Raw genomic sequence first — 25018 nt, forward strand, 5'->3', positions numbered from 1 at the left:
AGTCTCTAAGGTGCCACAAGTCCTCCAATTCTATAAGTAGTTGCACTTTGGTAGAAATTGTCATACTTGGGAAAGTTCAATTACTTCAGCGGAGCTGCTTCCGAATGTTCTTTGTCACCTCTTCCAGCACAGCAGCATGACCCCCATCATTTCCCCTCAGAGACTAGGGTAGATACTGGTTAATTTTATTGGGGTCAAAGTTGGCAAAGTGACAAGAGGCTCAAGTTCCTCTTTCATATAAAATTCATTAACATTTAAACCACAGAAACTGAAATTCATACCCCAGCCAACCAATCCTGGTAGCTGCTCTATGCACAGAGGTCTGCAAGGAGGCAGTGGGGAGCCCAAGAAGGAATACTCCTTCACCAATTCTCTGTCTTCTGTGTACTTGGCTGTGGAGCTGTAGAGGAGCTTTTCTGTGGATACTGCAGTCTCAAGTTTGAGTAGCCTCTCCTTTGCTTGAGCCCTTCTATAGATGCAGAACAAATGGCATACTGCTGAGTTGCAGATCCACTTTTCTTTCCTCTCCCCACCTCAAAGTGCTTACGTGCACTTGGGCATGGAGCCTGTATGAAGCTGTGCTACGAGTCATGCATGGGATGAGGAATCCCCTGCTGTGCAGTTGAATGACACTGGTTCTGTTGCATCCCCAGGGTTGTTTGTCCTCAAGAGACATGGGTGTGTGTGTGTGAATATATACACTTGATGATTTTGCCATTTTTTCATGTTTGCTCCTGTCCTAGTCCCATCCCTATCAAACCCAACCCTAAATTCATCCTTGTTCACATGCAGAAGGAAGTAAAACTTTGTCTGTTTTCCTTTAATTACACTTCACATATCCACGCCTTCTTAGAAGCCCTCCTGAGAGCATTTCCTTTTGCACAGAGAACGGCAGCATTCCCATTCCTTGCATAATTATTAATTAACACCTTCCCAGACTCTGTTCTATTGTTGAAGAGACAATGAACTCTTAGATTTCTTTGGGGTTTTGTTTTCTATAGCATCATAAATGAAAAGGTGTCTCTTTTTTGGTTTGTTTGGGGTTTTTTTAGCTTTACAGCAGTAACATAATTGCGGAAGTACTGTTATTGCAGGCACAGAATTAAGCTGACAAGTACAGACACATATGAAAAATTGCTAAAGCTTCTTTTTAATGCTCTGAGCCATATTTGTATAAAATTGTTATTCAAAGATGGCTCTGAGTGCAAGCTCTTGGATTTTGGCACTTGTGCCCTACCACTAACAAACATCCAGGCTAATCCAGGTTCTAAATGTTCTTAAAATGCATCTGTGCATGTATGTTTTTAAATGAGTCCACACTACAGTCAGTGTCCTCAGGATGTGGGGCAATTCGCTTGTATATGGTGCTTAGATTTTATGCATCTACAGTAACGGACTTTCTAGATTTTCATAATCACATCTCCTCCTTATGCTTCACATTGCCAAGGGCACTGGCTAGAGGGTGGGGCGGCTGAGTTGTGTGTGGGAGTTTCTTTAATTGTGAATGGAGGTTTTTGTTCAATGTTCTGCTTGTTGATAAAGCACGATGGGGTAGCTTTTTAGAAGCTTGTCTGCCTGGTCACTAGGGTATATGGTCCAATCCTGCTGGGGGTGCTGGTCAAATTATATAAGGACCTGAGTGTCCTCAACTGCGATTTGAAGTCAGTGGGTGTTGAGGGCGCTCAGCCCCTCCCAGGATCAAGCCCATAACAAACAAAAAGTAGCGTGTGCTAAAAGGAAACTGAAACCTCTCCAGTATTCAGTAATAAACGTATTTTAAGTGCAGGGATAGCATCAGGACGTTAATGTGATACGTTTCTCTCTTTCCACCCCCTCCCCCCTCCAAAATGTAGTCTAAAAAGTAGTAAGGTGGGTAGATATTTAATTTGGCATTAGAACTGATTTCAAATCAAACTAATTTTTTACTTATAAAAATGGCTCTGCTGCCTGCACCAACCCCCGATGTTCTTTTATCACACCAAAAAGAAAAGGAGGACTTGTGGCACCTTAGAGACTAACCAATTTATTTGAGCATGAGCTTTCGTGAGCTACAGCTCACTTCGTATTGAGCTGTAGCTCACGAAAGCTCATGCTCAAATAAATTGGTTAGTCTCTAAGGTGCCACAAGTCCTCCTTTTCTCTTTGCGAATACAGACTAACACGGCTGTTACTCTGAAACCTGTCATTTTATCACACCATAGCCTGAGGAAATGTATATTTGAAATTGGCTACATGTTTCTCAGTTAATTTTTCACATGCTTTCTGTTAGTGAGGAGACTTATGCAACAGTATTGGATACTGTGTTATATGATGCTATAGTCCATAAATGTTTATAAAGGGATTCTTCCATGCACCACGGAGGTACTGCCCAACAGCAGGGCCTTGATCGGGGTGGGGTTTCTAAGAGCTGCTGTACTACAAATAGTAGAGCTGTTTAAAAATGGGAGAAAAATCAGCCTTTTTTTTGCAGTCAAAAAATCAAAATTTGGAAAATATTATTGATAACACAGTTCCTTAAATTGAAAACGTTCTCCTAACAAAAATAATTTGCTAGCAGTACAAAATACCCATTGCAGAAATGAAATATCAGTAATGATTTGGAGCTGTTCAAAATATCAATTTAAAGTCTATGATTCTATGATTATTTCAAGTCAGAAGGGACCATAAAACCAATCTCTATGTTGGCAAGGCCTGAAGGAGTGAAATAAAAGTAAAAATATCCAACAGGTCTAGATTTGGTTATGGTGTCTTTAATAATTAAAAAAGAAAGAAAGAAAAGGGAGGGCTGGGTGGGTAGGTGGGTGGGGGGGGGGGAAGGAGTGGAGAAAACCTGTTGATGTACTTGTGGCACCTTAGAGACTAAGCAATTTATTTGAGCATAAGCTTTCGTGAGCTACAGCTCACTTCATCGGATGCATACTGTGGAAACTGCAGAAGACATTATATACACAGAGACCATGAAACAATACCTCCTGCCACCCCACTCTCCTGCTGGTAATAGCTTATCTAAAGTGATCATCAAGTTGGGCCATTTCCAGCACAAATCCAGGTTTTCTCACCCTCCAGCCCCCCCCCCCCCCCCCCCCCCCACAAACTCACTCTCCTGCTTGTAATAGCCCATCCAAAGTGATCACTCTCCTTACAATGTGTATGATAATCAAGGTGGGCCATTTCCAGCACAAATCCAGGGTTTAACAAGAACGTCGGGGGGGAGGGTAGGAAAAAACAAGGGGAAATAGGTTACCTTGCATAATGACTTAGCCACTCCCAGTCTCTATTCAAGCCTAAGTTAATAGTATCCAATTTGCAAATGAATTCCAATTCAACAGTCTCTCGCTGGAGTCTGGTTTTGAAGTTTCTCTGTTGTAATATTGCAACTTTCATGTCTGTAATCGCGTGACCAGAGAGATTGAAGTGTTCTCCGACTGGTTTATGAATGTTATAATTCTTGACATCTGATTTGTGTCCATTTATTCTTTTACGTAGAGACTGTCCAGTTTGACCAATGTACATGGCAGAGGGGCATTGCTGGCACATGATGGCATATATCACATTGGTGGATGTGCAGGTGAAGGAGCCTCTGATAATGTGGCTGATGTTATTAGGCCCTGTGATGGTGTCCCCTGAATAGATATGTGGGCACAGTTCAGGACGGGCTTTGTTGCAAGGATAGGTTCCTGGGTTAGTGGTTCTGTTGTGTGGTATGTGGTTGCTGGTGAGTATTTGCTTCAGGTTGGGGGGCTGTCTGTAGGCAAGGACTGGCCTGTCTCCCAAGATTTGTGAGAGTGTTGGGTCATCCTTCAGGATAGGTTGTAGATCCTTAATAATGCGTTGGAGGGGTTTTAGTTGGGGGCTGAAGGTGACGGCTAGTGGCGTTCTGTTATTTTCTTTGTTAGGTCTGTCCGGTAGTAGGTGACTTGTGGGAACTCTTCTGGCTTCTATCAATCTGTTTCTTCACTTCCGCAGGTGGGTATTGTAGTTGTAAGAATGCTTGATAGAGATCTTGTAGGTGTTTGTCTCTGTCTGAGGGGTAGGAGCAAATGCGTCCCCTAACGCCCCTACTCTACTTGCGCTATATTGATGACATCTTCATCATCTGGACCCATGGAAAAGAAGCCCTTGAGGAATTCCACCATGATTTCAACAATTTCCATCCCATCATGAACCTTATCCTGGTCCAGTCCACACAAGAGATCCACTTCCTGGACACTACAGTGCTAATAAACGATGGTCACATAAACACCACCCTATACCAGAAACCTACTGACCGCTATTCCTACCTACATGCCTCCAGCTTTCACCCTGACCACACCACATGATCCATTGTCTACAGCCAAGCTCTGCGATACAACCGCATTTGCTCCAACCCCTCAGACAGAGACAAACACCTACAAGATCTCTATCAAGCATTCTTACAACTACAGTACCCATCTCCGGAAGTGAAGAAACAGATTGATAGAAGCCAGAAGAGTTCCCACAAGTCACCTACTACCGGACAGACCTAACAAAGAAAATAACAGAACGCCACTAGCCGTCACCTTCAGCCCCCAACTAAAACCCCTCCAACGCATTATTAAGGATCTACAACCTATCCTGAAGGATGACCCAACACTCTCACAAATCTTGGGAGACAGGCCAGTCCTTGCCTACAGACAGCCCCCCAACCTGAAGCAAATACTCACCAGCAACCACATACCACACAACAGAACCACTAACCCAGGAACCTATCCTTGCAACAAAGCCCGTCCTGAACTGTGCCCACATATCTATTCAGGGGACACCATCACAGGGCCTAATAACATCAGCCACATTATCAGAGGCTCCTTCACCTGCACATCCACCAATGTGATATATGCCATCATGTGCCAGCAATGCCCCTCTGCCATGTACATTGGTCAAACTGGACAGTCTCTACGTAAAAGAATAAATGGACACAAATCAGATGTCAAGAATTATAACATTCATAAACCAGTCGGAGAACACTTCAATCTCTCTGGTCACGCGATTACAGACTTGAAAGTTGCGATATTACAACAGAGAAACTTCAAAACCAGACTCCAGCGAGAGACTGTTGAATTGGAATTCATTTGCAAATTGGATACTATTAACTTAGGCTTGAATAGAGACTGGGAGTGGCTAAGTCATTATGCAAGGTAACCTATTTCCTCTTGTTTTTTCCTACCCTTCCCCCCCCCCCCCCCCCAGGTTCTTGTTAAACCCTGGATTTGTGCTGGAAATGGCCCACCTTGATTATCATACACATTGTAAGGAGAGTGATCACTGTAGATAAGCTATTACCAGCAGGAGAGTGGGGTGTGGGGAGAGAAAACCTTTTGTAGTGGTAAACACCCATTTTTTCATGGTTTGTGTGTATAAAAAGATCTTCTGCAGTTTCCACAGTATGCATCCGATGAAATGAGCTGTAGCTCACAAAAGCTTATGCTCAAGTAAATTGGTTAGTCTCTAAGGTGCCACAAGTACTCCTTTTCTTTTTGCGAATACAGACTAACAGGGCTGTTACTCTGAAACCTGAGTGTCTGTTAAGTGTCTTGTTTTCAAATCCTTGGCTTGCCATCACTTTCACACTGCATAACCCAAGCAGTTTGCTTTGTTGAGTCCCACACTGTATATGGTATATGTTTAGTGGTAACTTCCTGTGGCACATTTTACCAAGCTTAATTTTTTTAATGGTAGGATGATAAATAAAACTGCTTTTTAAACAAACAAACAAACAAAAAACCGATGGCTCTGATCCTGTTCCTGCAGACATGAATGGGAATTTGTGCGTCAAGACTTCCATGGGAGTGGAGTTGGGGGTCATGTCTGATTAATGTGTCCTGTGCACTTCTTATGTGCTCTCTTTTTGTAACATACTGTGACTTCAATTAAAAATAAGCATGTCGTGATCTTGAGAAACATTAGTAATCAGCTTCTCATGGGAAAAAAAAAATCTTTAATGAGGAAAAAAAGCTTCAATAAGTTTGTGATTTCCTGCAGTTGTACTGAAAGGAAGCGTTCCCTCCTAATCTTTTGGAGGAAGAGTTGCTGCGTGTGCTGAAGGGAAACTGCCCGTTTATGTGTTTTGTGTTTGTGTGTTTTCTTGTAGCCTTTCTCCATCCCCTTCCCTGCTGCTGGAGTAATTTCTTTTAGCAGCCGGCAGCAGATCCTGAACGCAGTTAAAAGTGGGAAAGATTGTTTTTTGTGGTTGTCTCCTTTTTCCTTGTTCAGAATGCACAGGAGAGAGGTGCGGATGTAACTTCTCTCCACTCCCTGTTGTTTTTATAAATCTGGGATGCTCTCAGCTGTTACTGTTACAGTTTAAATAGTCAAGTATGAACCTTTGAAATGGTGCTCTGAGGATTATAATATTAACTGAGAATGACTCCGCAAGTGATACATGCTTAAGCTCTGTTTTAAATGGAAACGTGAGTGATATAAGTTAGGGTGTCTACATGAGGCTTTTTGCCCCAAATTTACCACCATTGCCACCAATAGTTCAGCTCCACCAATGGTGGAAACAGAAGGAAGGCTAGTGGAGTAAGACTTGTAGGCAACCGCCAGTGTTAAAAGCACCCCATCATCAAAGCTTCTTCAGGGTAGTAATATAAAACACTATGCTTAAATGACCAAGAGCAGCCGGTCCCTTGTCTGCACTAGTGCTTCCACTCATGAAAACAAAGGTAAGGATTCCACTTACATTTTACCTGCGTAACTAGGTCTGTAAGTGCTATGGTTTTTTGTTTTTTGTTTTTTGCCAGCCAAGCAGTGCAGGTAAAAGCCCTCGTGTAGACACAGTTATACCAGTATCAAGATGCCTTACACTGATTACAGCTTATTTTGGTTCCTGAACTGAAATAAGCTATGCTGAGGAATAAGTGCCTTTACCTTAGTGGAGGCGGGGTTTGCTGCTTAAGTATACTGGTACAGTTCAAGTGGCAAACTTTTAAGCCTGAATTAGTGGCAACTGTGAAATTATGGGTGGAAAAGCTTAGCGTACACAAGGCTGGAGTGAAGTGATGGTTTTATGTCTTTAATAATAATAAATAATTATGAATTATTAATACCTAGCCCTTTTCATCAGTAGGTCTCAAAGTACTTGACAAAGGAGGTCATTCTCAAATCAGTTTCCCCATTTTACAGATGTGGAAACTGAGACATGGTGAGCTCAGTCTCAGCTCCTTGGCAACCTAGACAGCTTGTAGCTCTTTGGCAGCCTGGGCTCCTGCAGACTGTCCTGGAATTGGCACTCCCAGGCTCCAAGCTCCTCGGGAGCTCTGGCTCCTGTATTGTCCGTTTACAGAATAGCAGCCGTGTTAGTCTGTATCCGTAAAAAAAAAACAGGAGTACTTGTGGCACCTTAGAGACTAACAAATTTATTAGAGCATAAGCTTTTGTGAGCTACAGCCCACTTCATTGGATGCATTGAATGGAACATATAGTAAGAAGATAGATATACATACATACAGAGAAGGTGGAATTTGCCATACAAACTGTAAGAGGATAATTAATTAAGATAAGCTATGATCAGCAGGAGAAAAAAAAACTTTTTTGTAGTGATAATCAAGATGGCCCATTTAGACAGTTGACAAGAAGGTGTGAGGATACTTAACATAGGGAAATAGATTCAATATGTGTAATGACCCAGCCACTCCCAGTCTCTATTCAAACCCAAGTTAATGGATCTAGTTTGCATATTAATTCAAGCTCAGCAGTTTCTCTTTGGAGTCTGTTTTTGAAGCTTTTCTGTTGCACAATTGCCACCCTTCAATCTTTTACTGAGTGGCCAGAGAGGTTGAAGTGTTCTCCTACCGGTTTTTGAAGGTTATGATTCCTGATGTCAGATTTGTGTCCATTTATTCTTTTGCGTAGAGACTGTCTGGTTTGGTCAGTGTACATGGCAGAGGGGCATTGCTGGCACATGATGGCATATATCACATTGGTAGATGTGCAGGTGAACGAGCCTCTAATAGTGTGGCTGATGTGATTAGGCCCTATGATGATGTCCCCTGAACAGATATGTTGGCACAGTTGGCAACGGGCTTTGTTGCAAGGATAGGTTCCTGGGTTAGTGTTTTTGTTGTGTGGTATGTGGTTGCTGGTGAGTATTTGCTTCAGGTTCGGGGGCTGTCTGGAAGCGAGGACTGGTCTGTCTCCCAAGATCTGTGAGAGTGAAGGATCATTTTTCAGGATAGGTTGTAGATCTTTGATGTTGTGCTGGAGAGGTTTTAGTTGGGGGCTGAAGGTGACAGATAGTGACGTTCTGTTATTTTTTTTGTTGGGCCTGTCCTGTAATAGGTGATTTCTGGGTAGTCTTCTGGCTCTGTCAATCTCTTTTTTCACTTCAGCAGGTGGGTATAGTAGATTTAAGAATGCTTGTTAGAGACCTTGTAGGCGTTTGTCTCTGTCTGAGGGGTTGGAGCAAATGCGGTTGTATCGTAGAGCTTGGCTGTAGACGATGGATTGTGTGGTGTGTCCTGGATGGAAGTTGGAGGCAAGTAGGTAAGTATAGCGTTCAGTAGGTTTCCGGTATAGGGTGGTGTTTATGTGACCATTGCTTTTTAGCACAGTAGTGTCCAGGAAATGGACCGCTTGTGTGGATTGGTCTAGGCTGAGGTTGATGGTGGGATGGAAATTGTTGAAATCATGGTGGGATTCCTCAAGGGCTTCTTTTCCATGGGTCCAGATGATGAAGATGTCATCAATGTAGCACAAGTAGAGTAGGGGCATTAGGGGACGAGAGCTAAGGAAGCGTTGTTCTAAGTCGGCCATAAAAATGTTGGCATACTGTGGGCCCATGCGGGTACCCATAGCAGTGCCACTGAGTTAAAGGTGTACATTGTCCCCAGATGTGTGATAGTTGTGGTTGAGGACAAAGTCACACAGGTCACCCACCAGGTTTGCCGTGACATTGTCGGGGATACTGTTCCTGACAGCTTGTAGTCCATCTTTGTGTGGAATGTTGGTGTAGAGGGCTTCTACATCCATAGTGGCCAAGATGGTGTTTTCTGGAAGATCACCAATGGTACAAACGAATAATTAGCCACTTGTTGGTACCCAGATGACTCATAACAGAAATGCCTAGAGGACAATGCGATGAGAGACTTTCAGGTTCCTGGTCCTGGTTTCCTTGTTCTTCATGGTGGCAGGAGCTGGAAGTGCACTCAACTACTGGGTGGAAGAGGAGAGTGCTATGCTTTGCTCCTGAGCAGTCCATGTGATCAATTACAGGGTCATGTCTTAGCTCTAGGGGACTGGAAGGAAGGGTGTGGGGGAATCGAAAGTTGCAAAGTTCCCCTCATCTCCGCCGTTGCCCTGCCCTGAAAGATTTGTGTGTGACATGATTGTAAACAGTTAAGGATTACCCCAGCACTATGCCCACTACAAGCTGGGTCCCATCTCTCCCCCATTATGTACAATACATTCACCAACAGAAATTTATTAAAAAAGGCAACAGGTAAATTCTGTAAACTGGATCCAGCTCCAAACACACACGTTAATACTACAAGTAAATTCCATCATCATTCCTCTTCCACCCTGAAAAATGCACCTGAGTTTAGCAGTTCATGACAGTTTCCATCTCCCTCTCCCAACCCTTCAGTCATGACAAACCACTAGTTGGAGATGCATCCTCTTCACTGTTGAGATCAGCCATACAGTCTGTACCCAGGGACCCAGGACTATCCCATGTTTAAACACACACACTGGACCCTGGAAGCTACATGCCGCTGGGGAGAGGGGGAAGGTAGGAGGCCTATGTCTTCCTTCCCCCATGTCCAAATCACGTGTGGCTTTCATCTCCTTGGGGTTCTTCCTTCCTTGGACTAACTTTGATCCAGAGGCAATGCTGATGGTTTCTGTGATGATTGTCTGAGATGCCGGGATGCTGGATGGGTCAGGGAACCTTGGAAACATTTCAAAAAAGTTTTTTTTAAATAAAATGTCTTTTTGTCTTTTCAAAACAAAATTTTGGAATTCCCTTTGTGTACGAAAAACTTGAAATTTCAGTTTCTTTTCCTTCTGGAATTCTTTTGAAATTTCGGATTTTACTGTATAAGGGGAATTCTAGTTTCCGGCCAGCTCTACTTAGATAACAAGGTGGTAGATGCTTTTGAAATGCCTAAGCTAGACACACCTTCTCCAGAGCACAGAAAAAGACTGGCTATCTTAAGTAGGTGCATGCTTCAGCGGTAGGCTTCCCTGTAAAGTGGCTTGATCTCTTTGAAAGCTTCTGGGGCCTAATCCTCCCTCCCACCCGGGGTATTGGGGAGGAGGGAGGAAGGAGAGAATAGCCCAAGAAGTTTGAGTAGCAGCCGTGTTAGTCTGTATCCGCAAAAAGAAAAGGAGGACTTGTGGCACCTTAGAGACTAACCAATTTATTTGAGTGTAAGCTTTCGTGAGCTACAGCTCGCTTCATGGGATGTAGTCTGTATTGCAATGGATATTAGGCTCTAGATGTTGTGTGACTGACTGTGTCAGGTATGTCCCTCTGTCTAGAATTAGGAATGTATGTGGGGTCACCAGCTCCCAGTGTTGCCTCACGGTAGTAGAATTTATGGTCTCTCTGGGTATATCCACACTGCACATGAAGCCCAGGCTCTGACTTAAGTTGGAGCCCAAGCCCTCCCTCTGTTCACATGCAAGTCAGTTTGACTCGGGTCAGTAAGCACTCAGGACCCAGGTCTTAGGGCCTGAGTTGAGCTGAGACTTCGGTCCAAGTGCTGTCATTTTACACTATGAGCACAGCTCAAGCTGCAGACTTGAGTCAGAAGGTCTGCCCAGCGCCGTATGGACACATTAGCATGGCTAAAAGAACGAGGCATCCTTGTGGCACCTTAGAGGCTAACAAATTTATTTGAACATAAGCTTTCGTGGGCTACAGCCTACTTCATTGGATGCATGCTGTTAGACTGGGGTGCAGCAATTGTAAGCCTAGGTTTACAACGCAGCGTGGACGCTCAAGTGCAAGCTCAGAAAACAGAGTCTACAAGCCCATGTCTTGCAGTCTTAATGCCAACATTTTCAAAACTGATTAGTAATTTTCAGGTGCCCTAATCAAAATATCTTTTTTTGAAGGATTTGATTATCAAAGGCTAGGTCCTTGGTGCTTTATGAAAATCAAGCACCTTTTAAAAAGGTCTCAAATTGAGCTCCAATAATCATTCTTGAAAATTTTGACCTAACTATTTCTCTACATATGAACTGGAATCAAAATAACTATGTTGTTTTAATTCACACCTTTAATTATTTCTGTGTAAATCAGTGTGAATGCTCTTATTTTGGATTTAGAGTATGCTCTCTTTTTCGATTTTATCAGAATTTGGTACAACAGAGACTTAATTTAATTTGAAATAGGGTGTTCTTAGTCTGAAATAATGTCCACAGATGTGCACAGAAATAGATAAGGGTGTTAATTATAATCAATCTTAGTTTTTGCCTCTAGTTTGTGGATAGAGGAGACCTTACTTCTAATTGGCCATGTAGTTGGAAAATTCCAAACTTGAAGCTAATGGATACAACTCACCGAGCCTCTTCTCTTTTAAAAATGTATTTCCTTTTGTGCACTTAAATGAGAGGAAAATACGCCTTTGTTAACCCTGAGTGAGGGTTGGTGGATTGGTTTAAAAAGTGAGTAAGAGAGTAGATCAGGTTCAGTAAAAAGCAAATCAGAGTCCACAGGAAAAAGTGGGTAGTCAGCTGTCCCTAGTCAACAGTCTGGGCCAATAGTTTCCATGACAGCATTAAATGGCATTTAGTAATAATGCATGACTAACCTCATTTAAAAAGAAAAGGAGGACTTGTGGCACCTTAGAGACTAACAAATTTATTTGAGCATAAGCTTTCGTGAGCTGAGCTGTAGCTCACGAAAGCTTATGCTCAAATAAGTTTGCTAGTCTCTAGAGAGCCACAAGTACTCCTTTTCTTTTTGCAAATACAGACTAACACGGCTGCTACTCTGAAACCTCATTTAGCAGATCCTGGTAGACAAGTACATGTGAGAATACTTGCATCAGCCAGACTATTCCAGAGCAGACATGTTTGTGTTCTGCTGGAACTGGTGTCATCACAAAAACTTAGTTTGGGTTTTTTTCCTTTCTTCCTCACTGTATCTTTGTGTTTGACTTTTTGTTTTCTTTTTTCTTTTGATTCATGGGTGGGCGGCAGGGAAGGTTCAGAGACAGAAAAGGTCTTTAGACACATTACAGGTGTTTTTTTTACAACAAGCAGAATTTAAGATGCTGTTTTACACTCAGTATCAGTATGCAGATGGGAAGGAATTGATGCTCTTTTTAATTAGGAGGTTATAACAAGTGTGAATGGAGGCAGAAAGTGGAGGTTTTTTCTTCATTTAAATACCTCCTGAATGTATGAGGAAAGCAACTTTATTGGAATATGGAATTCTATTTTCCCTTCTGGGAATGACAGAAATATATGCCAAATCCACTTGGATGTCACACTACATATTTAGTAGAACGCAATTTACAGTATCATAAATTGTATGCTTTATTTTGTTAGCTTTTCATTGTTTCTGCTTTCTGCTCTTTTTTTAAACCATTAATTTCTAAGTATGTAATTTGTTAATCGTACAATATCACATTCTAGGTCTGAAATTTTTAAATGCTGAACATTGACAACTCACTGGTGACTGTAGATTATATTTTAAGAGGGGAAATGAAAATAACTCTAACTCCCCCCCCCCCATCTTAATGTCAGTCTTATGAATTTTCAACATCCCTTTTGAAAACTTTTTTGTCTTGGTGTGTGCTTTTTAATGTTTTTATTTTTACTTTATTTTATGATATTACCAATAAAAGGTGGCTGTGGTAGAGATGAAATGTACATTTGGCTTTATGTTTATTTACAAAATGCTCTTAACTTCATTTGAGACATTTTTGAAAGACTCATGTTTAATGCACATGTATCAGAACACAGACCCTCTGAATTGCCGTACAGTATACAAGCCAGGATTCTCCTGTGGTCTGCTTGAGGTTCCTCTACATCGGGGTGGGCAAACTTTTTGGTCTGAGGGCCACATCTGGGTATGGAAATTGTATGGCAGGCCATGAATGCCCATGGAATTGGGATTGAGGTGTGGGAGGGGGTGAGGGCTCTGGTTGGGAATGCAGGCTCTGGGGTGGGGCCAGAAATGAGGAATTCAGGGTGCGGGAGGGGGCTCTGGCCTGGGGCAGGGGGTTGGGCTGTGGAGGGAAGGAGAGGAGCCCTTCCGGCTGGAGGTGCAGCTCTGGGGTGGGGCTGGGGATGAGGGGTTTGGGGTGCAGGAGGGAGCTCTGGGCTGGGATCGAGGGGTTCGGAAGGTGGGATAGGGAATGGGGTTGGGGCGTGGGAGGGGCTCAGGGTTGCAGGCTTCGGGCAGAGCTTATCTCAAGCAACTCCGGAAGCAGCAGCATGTTCTTTCCTCCCCACCCCCCGACTCCCCCTCGGTCTCCTATGTGGAGGAATGGCCAGGCGGCTCTGCGCCCTGCCCTGTCCGTAGGCGCAGCCCCGCATTGGCTGGGAGCTGCATAGGAGGACCCAGAGTGGGGACATGCCGCTGCTTCCGGGAGCTGTGGCACACGTGTGCGTGCGGAGTGGTCTCTGACCCTGCTCTCCGGCTGGCGTGTGGGAGTGGGGCAAGCCCCAAACCCCGCTCCCTGGTGGGACCTCAAGGGCCGGCTTAAATTGACTGGCGGGCTGGATGTGACCTGCGAGCCGTAGTTTGCCCACCTGGATCTACATGTACCTAAGATCTTATCTACAATGCAAGTCTGAAGAATTCTCACTTAGGGCCTGATCCAAAGCCCACTGAAGCGGATAAACATATTTCTAGTGACGTCATTGGGCTTTTTGTCAAGCTCCTAGTAACAAAGAAGTGAATCAGCCAGTGTCTAGTGCTCTGAAACATAAGTGATTTGATAAAATTACATATACATAACACATCAGAAGAGCTACATGCACCGTCATAACATTTTATTGCTTTTCTTTGGTTCAGTTTGTGGGAAGCAACAGAAGTGTGATCTATGATCATTCAACAAAAACAAGCTCCACGTTTTTCTTAGACCTCATTTCTTAATTTAAAATGATCAGTGATCTTAAGCAGAATATATATTTTTATTTCCTTCACAGCTGAGTCAAGTAGGGAGAGATTTACAGGCTGGTAGTGGTTTTCATATCAATAAAATCACAATTTTAAATGTTCATAGATTATAACTAATGCTCTTCAACTTTAGTTTATTGCTAAAGATGTTTTGTGTGTGTGTAAGCATGTGTTCAGACGTCTCTTTTATAGCAGAATAATCAGAACAACCTGCTGGCTCTCTAGCCATAACATGTGCCTGTTGTCCTCCCCAGCCAGGCCCACCCAGGTTTGCACTGACAGTACATGACATCTCTGTTTGCACAAAGATGCAATCCATGAAAATGTGATCAGGTTGTCTCACCACGTTTTTTCCCTAAAGGAAAACTGGCTCATTTTGCATTTGGAAAAAATACCCAGGATGTTAACTGAAGCCATCCAAAACATTACAGGCAGACATTTTAAAGGACATTTATCTACACCATGCAGTTGAGTACATAACTAATGCAAAAAGACTGAAAAGACAGAGAGTTTAGTTTACTTTTAAAAACTAAGCAAGCAAGGAGTTATTTGGGTCTTCACAGATAACTGTCAAAGCTGCCTGAAGGGATGGCAAGATGCCAGCTCTCACAGTTCAGGGCAGTTGCACCTGTGTTTTCCCTCTGTGGTCCCTCAAGGGCACCCACTCTAGGCTTCCCGCTCCTCAGCTGTCGCCTGTCTTGGGTAGAGACCTGTGTCTCTCTCTCTCCTGACTGGGGATTTTCCAGGCTGCATCGTGCCCTGCCATACTGTGATATTGCCAGCAACCTAGACCACTGAAATAGGTCAGCATCTGCGCTTTGCTTTCTCTTGGCAGTTTCAGGTTACCACATAGCTCTTTCTAAGAAGTGGATTTATTCTTAAGGTGAAAGCATTACAGAGAAAACATATTAAAATAATAAAGTAATCTACACACATGATGATAAGCTTACCAGAGATCACCCCCAATTCCAACAAGGGCTCTGGTAGGAGTCAATCATTCATACCCCACAAAAAGGGGTTTTTCTGTGGTCACAAGTTCATAACCGTCTTAGCTCAGAACTATCCCACCTGTTCATAGTTCAGTCTTTCCTTTATACAGCTTGGGCCTTTGATCTTGAGACTCGAGGAACAGGTAATCAATAGCCAGTGGTTCTCTCCTCAGGGCGTAGCTTCAGAAGGCCAGTTTTTGCATAATCAGAGGTAGGTAATTTGCTTTCACCTCCCCCTAGACATTCCCCAGGCAAACCACTTGATACTGTTTGTCCCAAAAGTGCATTCTTATCCGGCACATTGTTCAATACAGTCCTTTGGAATTCATAACACCTTCCAGGGTTTAGATCACATCTTCCCACAATAGGTTACATAGAGTCCAGGCCCATAATAATACATTTGCATTTAATACAATAGACTCCAAAGATACTTCAATTTAATTCAGTAAGGTTTGTCAGCGATATTGCAGAAAATTGCTACATCTATCATGCCAGCTTCTCGTTAACCAAGGGTTGATAGATCCTTGAGTCAGAAACCATATTTTTTGGGGGAAAACCCTCAGTATCATTTGAAGTAAAGAACAAATTACTGCAGATAACGAGAGAGAGAGAGAGACTTAATAAAGGAGTTCTTTCTCCTTCAGAAGAGCACCTGCAATATGCTAGTCCAATAAAGAATACACATCTTAAATCTTCATGTCTTGTTAGACACATTTTCATGCATTAAAATATGGATTACCAGCAGTTAGTGTGTTAATTGCTGGCATATACTAGTTGAAGGAGTTGGTTGGGAGAGAAATGGAGGATCCCGTAAAACATCATCAGAAATCTTACAAAACACCATCCTTCCCTAACGTTTCATATGCATCCTATTCCTGTCTGTATATGTGTTGATAGAGGGCAATATATGTGTCTTTAAAACTATCTTACTTCTTGCAATTATTTTTATTAACTAAATATCCCAAAATGTTTCAAATGCATATCTTACACGTGCTCCATTTTGAGTAAAGGCTTGTTCTCATCCTGAATAATGGTGCATAATACCTTTTTATTTTTCAAATGATTCCCCCTTTAAAATAAGAGTAACTAAGGTTTTTTTTAAAATGTTAGGGAGGGGTTTGTGTGAGGAATGGGTGGTTTATTCTAAATCTAATAATGTTGACAGCATTCTTTAAATGGTTTTGGGTTTTGCCTCTGTATTTTTGTACTTTATTCTCTTGGAAACAAGCAAGCAAGTAAATATCTGTTATCCTTAAAAATCAAGATTTGGCAGATTGTCTCATGTTGTTTAGATTAATATTTTAAACGGTATTTGCTTGGCATGATCTATTCCTTCTACATAAAGTTGTACCAGCTCAGTGGCCGCTCTCAGGAGAGCCCTAGGTCTGGAGCTGGAAAAATGTTGCAGTATCTCTAATTAACATTGGCAAACTTCTTTTGTAGGGGAAGCTTGCACAACACCTGCGTACACTTTGCTCTAGCCCAGGAGTTCTCAGACTTTTGTACTGGTGACCCCTTTCGCGCAGCAAGCCTCTGAATGCAACCCCCTTTATTCATTAAAAACACTTTAATATATTTAACACGTTATAAATGCTGGAAAGCGGGGTTTGGGGTGGAGGTTGACAGCTCGCGACCCCCCCATGTAATAACCTTGTGACCCCCTGAGGGGTCCTCACTCCCAGTTTGAGAACCCCTGCTCTAGCCTGTGCTGTCATTGCCTTCATGAGAATTAGTTCAGCCATAATTGTAAAATAAAACAATCATTATGGTGTTAATTTTTTTTAAATGCTCAGAATTCAGTACATCTACAATGGCAGTCTGGGTGTCAGTGCATAAAGATCACAGCAAAGTGAGAGGGGAAATCTTGGTCTTTTTGAAGTGTTTTCCCCACTTAAAGTCAAAGAAGCTAAATCTGGTCTCAAGTGAGGAAGCTGATGAATTTTCTATTTCATGCTCATTCCTCAAATGCCCAATGAATGATGAAGGGTCTTCTATCAGTTCTTGTACAATGTGACTGGGAAAGTGAGTTTATACTTACGGGAACTGTGAGGGAAATACTTTGGAAACGTGATATTGGCGTGAGATGAGAGAAGTTCCACACCCTTAGTTTTACCTACATCTCTTTGTAATGATGGAAGTTGGGACAAAAGTAAATAATACTTCAGGATGTGACTGCAATTTACGCTTATAGATTCCAAGTCCAGAAGGCATTATGATAATCTAGTCTGACCTCCAGTATATCACAGGCCACAGAACTTCCACAAAATAATTTCTAGAGCATATCTCTCTGAAGAGAGAACGTGTAATCGAAATTGAAGTTCAAAATGTAGATAACTTTCTCTAGCTGGAAAATATTTCTCCCTGTTTCCTCACTTAAAATGAAAAAAAGAACAGTATGTTCTCAAGTTGTCTTACACATGATGTTTTATAGCTTGGCTGGCTAGGTGACAGAAAATGTTTTCAGCTCCCCCAGGCTGTCTAGCCTCCTCCAGAGTTTTATTACCAGCATGCAGTATGGTTTCATGGTAGTTAACAATATTGTGGTCAGCAGAGGAGAAAGGTGGGATTGAGAGGTTAAACTTTAGTCTAAAAACATACATGCACCTCTCTACTTTAGGATTGTAGGCAAAGACTCTTTTTTAAAAAAATAGGCATCTAAAGTTAGGCTCCTAAATCTATATTTAGACACCTGGGTAGGTGGTCTGGTTTTAAAAATACTGAGTGCCCAGTATTAATCCTGACTTGAACGGGAAATACAGGATGCTCAGTGTTTTTTAAAACAAGGCCACTTATTATGGGGCCTGAGTATGGGTTTAGGAGCTTTAAGCTTCTGTTTGTTGAATAGCGTAACCAGAGTAGGATTGCAAACTTTCTACTTGCTCAAAACCGAGCACCCTTGCCCTGCCCCTCCTCTGAGGCCCCACCCATGCCCTGCCCCTTATAGAATCATAGAATCATAGAATATAAGGGTTGGAAGGGACCCCAGAAGGTCATCTAGTCCAACCCCCTGCTCAAAGCAGGACCAATTCCCAGTTAAATCATCCCAGCCAGGGCTTTGTCAAGTCTTTATCCAAGACCCCGCCCCTGCTCATGCCATCCCCACTCCCTCTGTCGCTCGCTCTCCCCACCCTCCCTCACTCACTCACTCATTTTCACCGGGCTGGCTCAGGGAGCTGGGGTGCAGGAGGGGGTGAGGGCTCCAGCTGGGGTTGCAGCCAGAAATAAGGAGTTCAGAATGCGGTAGGGGGCTCTGGGCTGGGGTTGGGATGCAGGGGGTGTGAGGGCTCTGGCTGGGGGTGTAGACTCTGGGGTAGGGCTTTGGATGAGGGGTTTGGGGTGTAGGAGGGTGCTCCGGGCTGGGACTGCGGGATTCGGAGGGCAGGAGGGGGATCAGGGCTGGGGCGGGGGGTTGGGGCCTGGGGGACGGAAGCAGTGGCATGTCCCTTCTCCCGCTCCTACCTCCTATGTTGAGGGTTGGCCTGGCAGGATCCCTTTTCGACTGGGTGTTCCAGACACCTGGTCACCCTAAATCGGAGATCAAAAAGATATATTGGATTCTGTTTTCCTGCCAAGGAATTATATGGTGCCCCCAATAGAGGACATTGTGCATCTGTATAATATGAGCAGTGTTGTGAAAGAGACTCTGTAGTGAAGAGTGGGAGGGCCCGTCCATTCTAAGATCTGATGTTCGTGCTATTAACTTTTTCTGAAAAAAAAAAAAAACCTTTTGGCCTGACCTTTTCCATGTTTGTTCTCAATCGTGAAGTGACTCTTGCAAAGTTTTCAAAGGAAATGTATTAAACCATTTTTGCTTACTAGAATGTGGGGAAAATGCTGTTCCATGTTTTTAAAAAAACCCTTTCCAGATCATTCAAATAGCAGCATCCTTAAAACTTCAAGGTTCATTGTCAACTTTAATCTATTACATTTTTTTTTTAAAAAAGGAGGCAAAACTAGTTTCAGGTACTAAATCTGGCCCAGATTCCCTGTGTCAGTATTTGTGACTTTTACAATCACACGTTTCTATTTAAAAAACAAAAGATGGGGGGCGGGGAAACACCCCAACAAAACCCCTCCACCTTATTTGCTGTGTGAACTCTCTTCCTTTCTCCCTTCCCTTCCAAAACAACAACAAAATCACTTGGAGAAACTGACTAGCTAACTGACTGTACACAGGAATAAGTGAACCTCACGACACACACAGTGCTGTTAAGTACACAAAGTAAACAAACTGAAAAAACCTTACTATTTCAGCTACATCTTACCTGTAACAATAGTACATGAACATGTTTCATAAAGAGGTTTTTTTTTTCCTGTAATTGACTGTGCGCCTTTCAAATCTGGCATATGTGTACAGTGCTACTCATTGGGAATTCATGCTTTGCTACATTTGGAAAAAAAAAAGGAATAATAAAGATGAAAATTATTTTTAAAATTTGCATATGGCTAACATAAATTGCACATGGCACATTAATTTTCCATAATGTCATAAGTACGTACTGGCTGTACTCATTTATCTGGAAGTTTGCCATTGGATAGCATCATATCCCAAAAGTTGAACAGTCTCAGATACCCTGCCAGCAGTGGACAGACTGCTGGGTGAACTGTTAGAGCAAAATATGATCTTTACAATCAAACAGTGTTTTATCATCACATTTGTATGATAAAATGTGTCATGGACTAGCACAGAATTGAGAAAATATCCGAAATCCATCCTGAGTGAACTGACTCCTGTGCCAAGACAGGCCTCTGCCTTTCTTTTGGGTATGTCTAAAACTTTTCAATGCGAGGGGTTCGGGGGAGAGTTATCATTGATATTTTAATATTGGGACACCATTGTGGCCTATCATGTCAAGAGGAATGTAATCACTGTGCGTGTGCAGTAGGCCATGAGAAAGGAAGGGTGGAACTCACACAGACTTTCTCTCACAAAACGTACATACATAGTAGAGCAATGGATTCTTTTATTTTTCAGTAACATTGGTCAAGGGCAGCTCAATTACTGCATCTGGTTTTCTACAAAGTCTTCCTTTTGCGGATGTGTCACGGTTCTGTAGCTGAATTGAAGTAGGCACAAAGAGGTCAAGGGACTTCCCTGTTCTCTGTCTGTTTGTGAGTGGCTCTAGTCAGTGTTCCCTTGATTCTTAAACCCTCCTCTTGCTTGAATACTTCCATCAGATTACGTGACCTCCCAAATAAACAGCTTGGAAAAAAATTTCATTGAAAATAAAGCATTTAATTTAAAATTTACACCTCTTCAAGAGGATGATATGTGCAGTGTTCAGCCTAGAAGAAATATAATCCCTTAAAACCAGGGGCTTATAAATGGAGGTTTGGGATTTTAACAAATCAGGTTTGGAGAATTATTGCTATGGAAGGGGGCAAAATGGCAATTGTCATGTAGACCGCTGCCTCTGAATTTGAATGACAGCTCTGCTGTCAGAAACCTTGCTGACATCTCCTCTAGTTGAGCATCTTTATAAAGTTATTAATCCATTTGCTCGCCTTGGTGTATGATGTCAGGAATAAAACTCTTCAGCGTAGCCTACACACTGACACATCTGCTGTGTGAGCTCTTTCCACACCATGTGCTGACTGCCTTATCTGACTGATAGATCGGTCCAATTGTCCAATAGATTTTCTGATTTTAAACTCAGTTGGCTTGTTGGAAGTGTGGTGTTAGCTGAGGAAATGGCTTTTGTCCAGTGCAGACCCTTGTTTCAACAGTGCTAGATGGAAGTAAAATGCTAACGAAACTTTTTTCCTTCTCTCTCCGAAAGCTTGTACAATGAGGATAGAAATTTGCTCCGGATCAGAGAGAGAGAGAGACGGAATCAGGAAGCTCTTCAGGAGAGAGAGACATACCCGGAAAATACCCCCCTCTTTGCAGAACCTTACAAGGTATTGATAATGTATCGTGTTGCAGAGAGGGAGGCGGAAGGAGATGTGACCTTCGTGTGCACTACAACATGTCTACATGTACAGCAGAACCTTGTCAATAAGCATTGCAACCCCTGAAATAGGCACATGCAACCTCCAGGTGTTTCGCTTTGCATATTACTAAAGTGCTAAGCTGGGAAGCTCTGCTGATGATGTAGTGGGGAGGGCCAGTTTGAGACCTCATGGTCTCCATGAGCCAGCCAGTGAGTACTTGTGACTCATTAGGACTACCCATTCATCACTAAGTACAACAGGAAACAAGGTAGTTGGTTGGTGATGTGGGGAACTGCTAAAGTCCTGGTTGCACCCTTTACTCACGTTTGATTAACACTCGTTCAAGCAGCTTCTTTCACGGCAGGGAGACTGCAGACATGAGTAAGTGCTACCTAGGGAAAGTAAAGCATGTATAACTGTACCCTAAAATTGTGATAAAGCGGTTTCTTCTGAAAGTAAGCCACTTATTAATATGCCTTTCTTGAAACTGGATCTTGGTTATCTTTTTCTAACTCTTGTATTTTCACCTCTCTACTTTCCTGTTTCAGACTAACAAAGAAGATGAATTGTCCAGTCGAATTCAGAACATGCTGGGCAATTACGAAGAGGTGAAGGAGCTAATCAGCACCAAGTCCCATCAGAATCTCATAGGGATACCCAAGAGCATTGTTCCTCTCATCCATCAGGGAAAGCCTGATCGCCCATTCTTTCCTGAGAAGACCAGCAGTACATTACCAACCTCATTCCAGCACAGCACCCGCCACCAGGCCATGGGACCCCCTGGTTTGGCTCCCCCCTCTGCTAGTAACTCCATCCGCTACCCAAAGACACAAGCAAGAATGGAACCAGCTGCAAGTTTGCACACCAAAAGCCACAGCTTGTCCAGTGGTCAGAGCCAAGGCCCAGAACACGGACGCAGTGGTCAAGAAAGCCATCCCGGTGGTCGCCAAAAGAAAAATGATAGACGTGTTGATGAAGATGGTGCTGATGAACTGCAAGACACCCTCTCAGAGCTTTCTCCCTTACTGTCCTCTTTGTCTTCTCCAGTGGCACCCCTGTCACCTCTACATTCCAGTCAGCATATCCATTCCAGGTCACAGAGCCACAACAAAAGTCACGGGCAGACTTACCATCCAATTAAATCGCCTCAGGACTTTGTGGCGGGATTGCATGATAACGAAATCCGGGACAGTTCAGCCATTAATCTGGCCCAACCATCTTCTCAGACATTTCCTCCAGCCTTGCCGCCAAAAAACAGTGCAATGCAGCAGAAACCTACTGCATACGTCAGACCAATGGATGGCCAAGATCAGGCGCCAAATGAGTCACCGGAGCTCAAGCCACTTCCAGAGGAATACCCTGGACAACCCTATGGGAAAATAGCAGATTTAAAAGCAAATGCCAAGGCCAAACTATCCAAATTGAAAATACCTTCTGAGCCCATTGAGGTGAGTGAAATTGCTGCTGTTTTTCTGAGCAGGAGCTGCCAATAGAATGCCTTAAACTGAACAAAAAGAGGAGGAGGACTTGTGGCACCTTAGAGACTAACCAGTTTATTTGAGATAAGTTTTCGTGAGCTACAGCTCACTTCATCGGATGCATTCAGTGCTCAAATAAATTTGTTAGTCTCTAAGGTGCCACAAGTACTCCTTTTCTTTTTGCGAATACAGACTAACACGGCTGTTACTCTGAAACCTGTTAAACTGAACACTTAAGGAAGCAGAGGCTGGAGGGAAAGGGGCTGCTGGAAGGGTTGATTGTTACACGCTTTTTGTGATGTGGTGTGAGATCTGAGGTTTGAGAGCACCATGTGGCTGGGTGGGGAAAATATGGCACATAGCTTTTATACACCCCTTAGGCTATGGCCACTTGAGAGAACTTACAGCTGCACCAATGCTCTAAGCTGACAGGAGAGAGCTCTCCTGTCTGCTAATTATCTAGTACCCCCTGAGCAGCAGTGGCTATGTCGCCGTGAGAAGCTCTCCCGCTGACATGGCGCTGTTCACACCGGTGCTAAAATTGCCATAAGTTATGTCGCTAAGGGGGGTGGCTAATTCACATCCCTCAGCAACAAAGCTTAAACTGTAACGTAACCATAGCCTCAGTGACTTGTTTTTAAGAAGTATTCGCTGTTTTGGAGGAGGTTTTCAGCTCCTTAAACCTCAGGTTTGGGTGTGATGCTGCTGCAGTTACTTTCTGTGGTAAAGGCCGGTGAAAAATCATGCTCCCAGGAGATGAGGTGATGACCACATTTCTTGAGTCACTACATTGGAGATGGCCTGAGTCCCAGGTGGGTGCTGGAGGGGAGGGGAAAGAGTTGTTTACGTCCTCCACTGCAGAAAAGAAAACTGACTAGCCAGCTATTTGACTATCAGTGTGTTATTAACTAAAGTGTAAGCTGAAGTTTCCAAAGCCATCTAAGTGATTAGAATACACAGTTCCTCTAAGCCAGTTTTGAAAATCTCAGCCATACATTACCAGGGATGGATTAATGTAAACCAGAAGCTCTTCAGATTGTCTGCTTGCCTCTTCTTTTTTTTTCTAACACTTTTTGTGGTTCTCTTCTGATGCAAACACTCCCTTCCTCATCTTTTCTTAGTTAGACTCAATATTTAAACTGGCCTGTTTTCATTCACGCGGCCTTCTTGCTCTTTTTAACCAGTAACTCTTTTCCAGAATGATGCATTTCAACCATATAAGATACAGCAATGTTGATAATGGGCTAAATGCCTGCAAAACAGAATAATTCATAAGTTAAGGTTGCTGCAATACTAAGTACTTTGCCCCAGGCAACAGGGTTTATGAGGAAACAACTGAGGATTTTGTATACTTCCCATGAAAGGAAGCTCAGAACAAAGGAGTGGCAATGTTATATTTTAATTTTTTTAATCAGAAGTTGAAAAACAGGGAGGAGGGAATTTTGATTTTCTTTTTTTCCTCTTTGTCTTTCTAACTCTTGCCTTGCACAGAAAAGGTTGTCTCATTTCTGGTTCCCTGAATCTGTTTTTGCTGACTGTATGAAAGTGTGGTTGATATGTCATGTATGTTTTGGCTCCTTTGCCTGAGCCACAAAAGTCTTGGGTTTCTTGAAGGTGCTGTGGATGAAGTTGTATTTGAAGTTGTCATTGGCAACAGGGGTTTCTAAATGAGAAGAAACTCCTGTGTGTGTCCTGTTCAATATGTTTTATAATATCTTTGTAAAACTATTTTTCATGACAATGATCCTCTGCTGGGAAGATTTGCATATTTCCTCCCTGACCCAGAGCCCATGAAAGATGAGCTGGGTGGTTTTGGGTGTCTGGTAGATGTTTGATAGCTTTGCTGTAGGTAGCTGTCAGCTCTGAGAGTGTCCTAACACATGCTCCGCAGTGTAATTATCCCACAGTATTGTCTGAAGGGCAGTTTGACAAAAGAGAACTGAAGTGTTATTTTTCAAATGGCATTTTGCCATGTTGTAGCAAGAGGGCAAAAGGATGATTGGGGCCTGGCTTTGATGGAAAGGGATGTTACAGGGTGTTTTGTTGAGTATATGGTGTGATCTAAGCCCATTTCTTGTGGGGAAAATTAGAGGAAACTGATAGATACTAATGAGCAGTAGTGAAAAGACACTCAGGTCCAAGATTGCTTGTTTTCTTTTAAGCAATGAATTTCCCATACTGCAAATCTGGTCTTAAAATAAGCAATGCAAAATGGTCAGGGTTTCATGTTTCATCTAACCAAATTTCTTGCTGCGGGGTGAAAAGTAAAGCAGAGTATTATCATAATTTCATTTTCTTCACATCATGGTTTTAGGGGAGCAGTGGGTTGCTAGCAGTTTTTAAATGTTGGCACTTTACGTAGCCATGAATTTTGGAGGTGCTTATTTTCCCTATATTTCTCTCAAATGGCACATCTCTTCTCCTCCCAACCTTCGTTGTTGTTGGTTTTTTTCGTGTCCCTTTCTACTTCGTTTACTTTTCTCTGTTTTGTCTCCAGTCTTTCTTTTACTTTCTAGCCTCTTACA

At 42.8% G+C, this 25018-nt stretch overlaps 1 protein-coding gene across 6 annotated transcripts in view; it reads left to right on the forward strand.

Annotated features, from left to right (window-relative positions):
- The window catches only part of AFF1 (ALF transcription elongation factor 1), a 169114-nt gene that overhangs the window by 55580 nt on the left and 88516 nt on the right, over positions 1 to 25018 (forward strand). For all 6 annotated transcript variants that reach the window (XM_048848174.2, XM_048848176.2, XM_075127501.1 and 3 more), the window contains 2 exons: positions 20862 to 20982; positions 21564 to 22463. In XM_048848174.2, the coding sequence (XP_048704131.1) occupies positions 20862 to 20982; positions 21564 to 22463 (1021 nt within the window). The remainder of the gene's footprint in view (positions 1 to 20861; positions 20983 to 21563; positions 22464 to 25018) is intronic.

The sequence above is a fragment of the Caretta caretta genome, chromosome 4 (assembly GCF_965140235.1).
Source record: "Caretta caretta isolate rCarCar2 chromosome 4, rCarCar1.hap1, whole genome shotgun sequence".
NCBI classification, from domain to species: Eukaryota; Metazoa; Chordata; order Testudines; family Cheloniidae; genus Caretta; species Caretta caretta.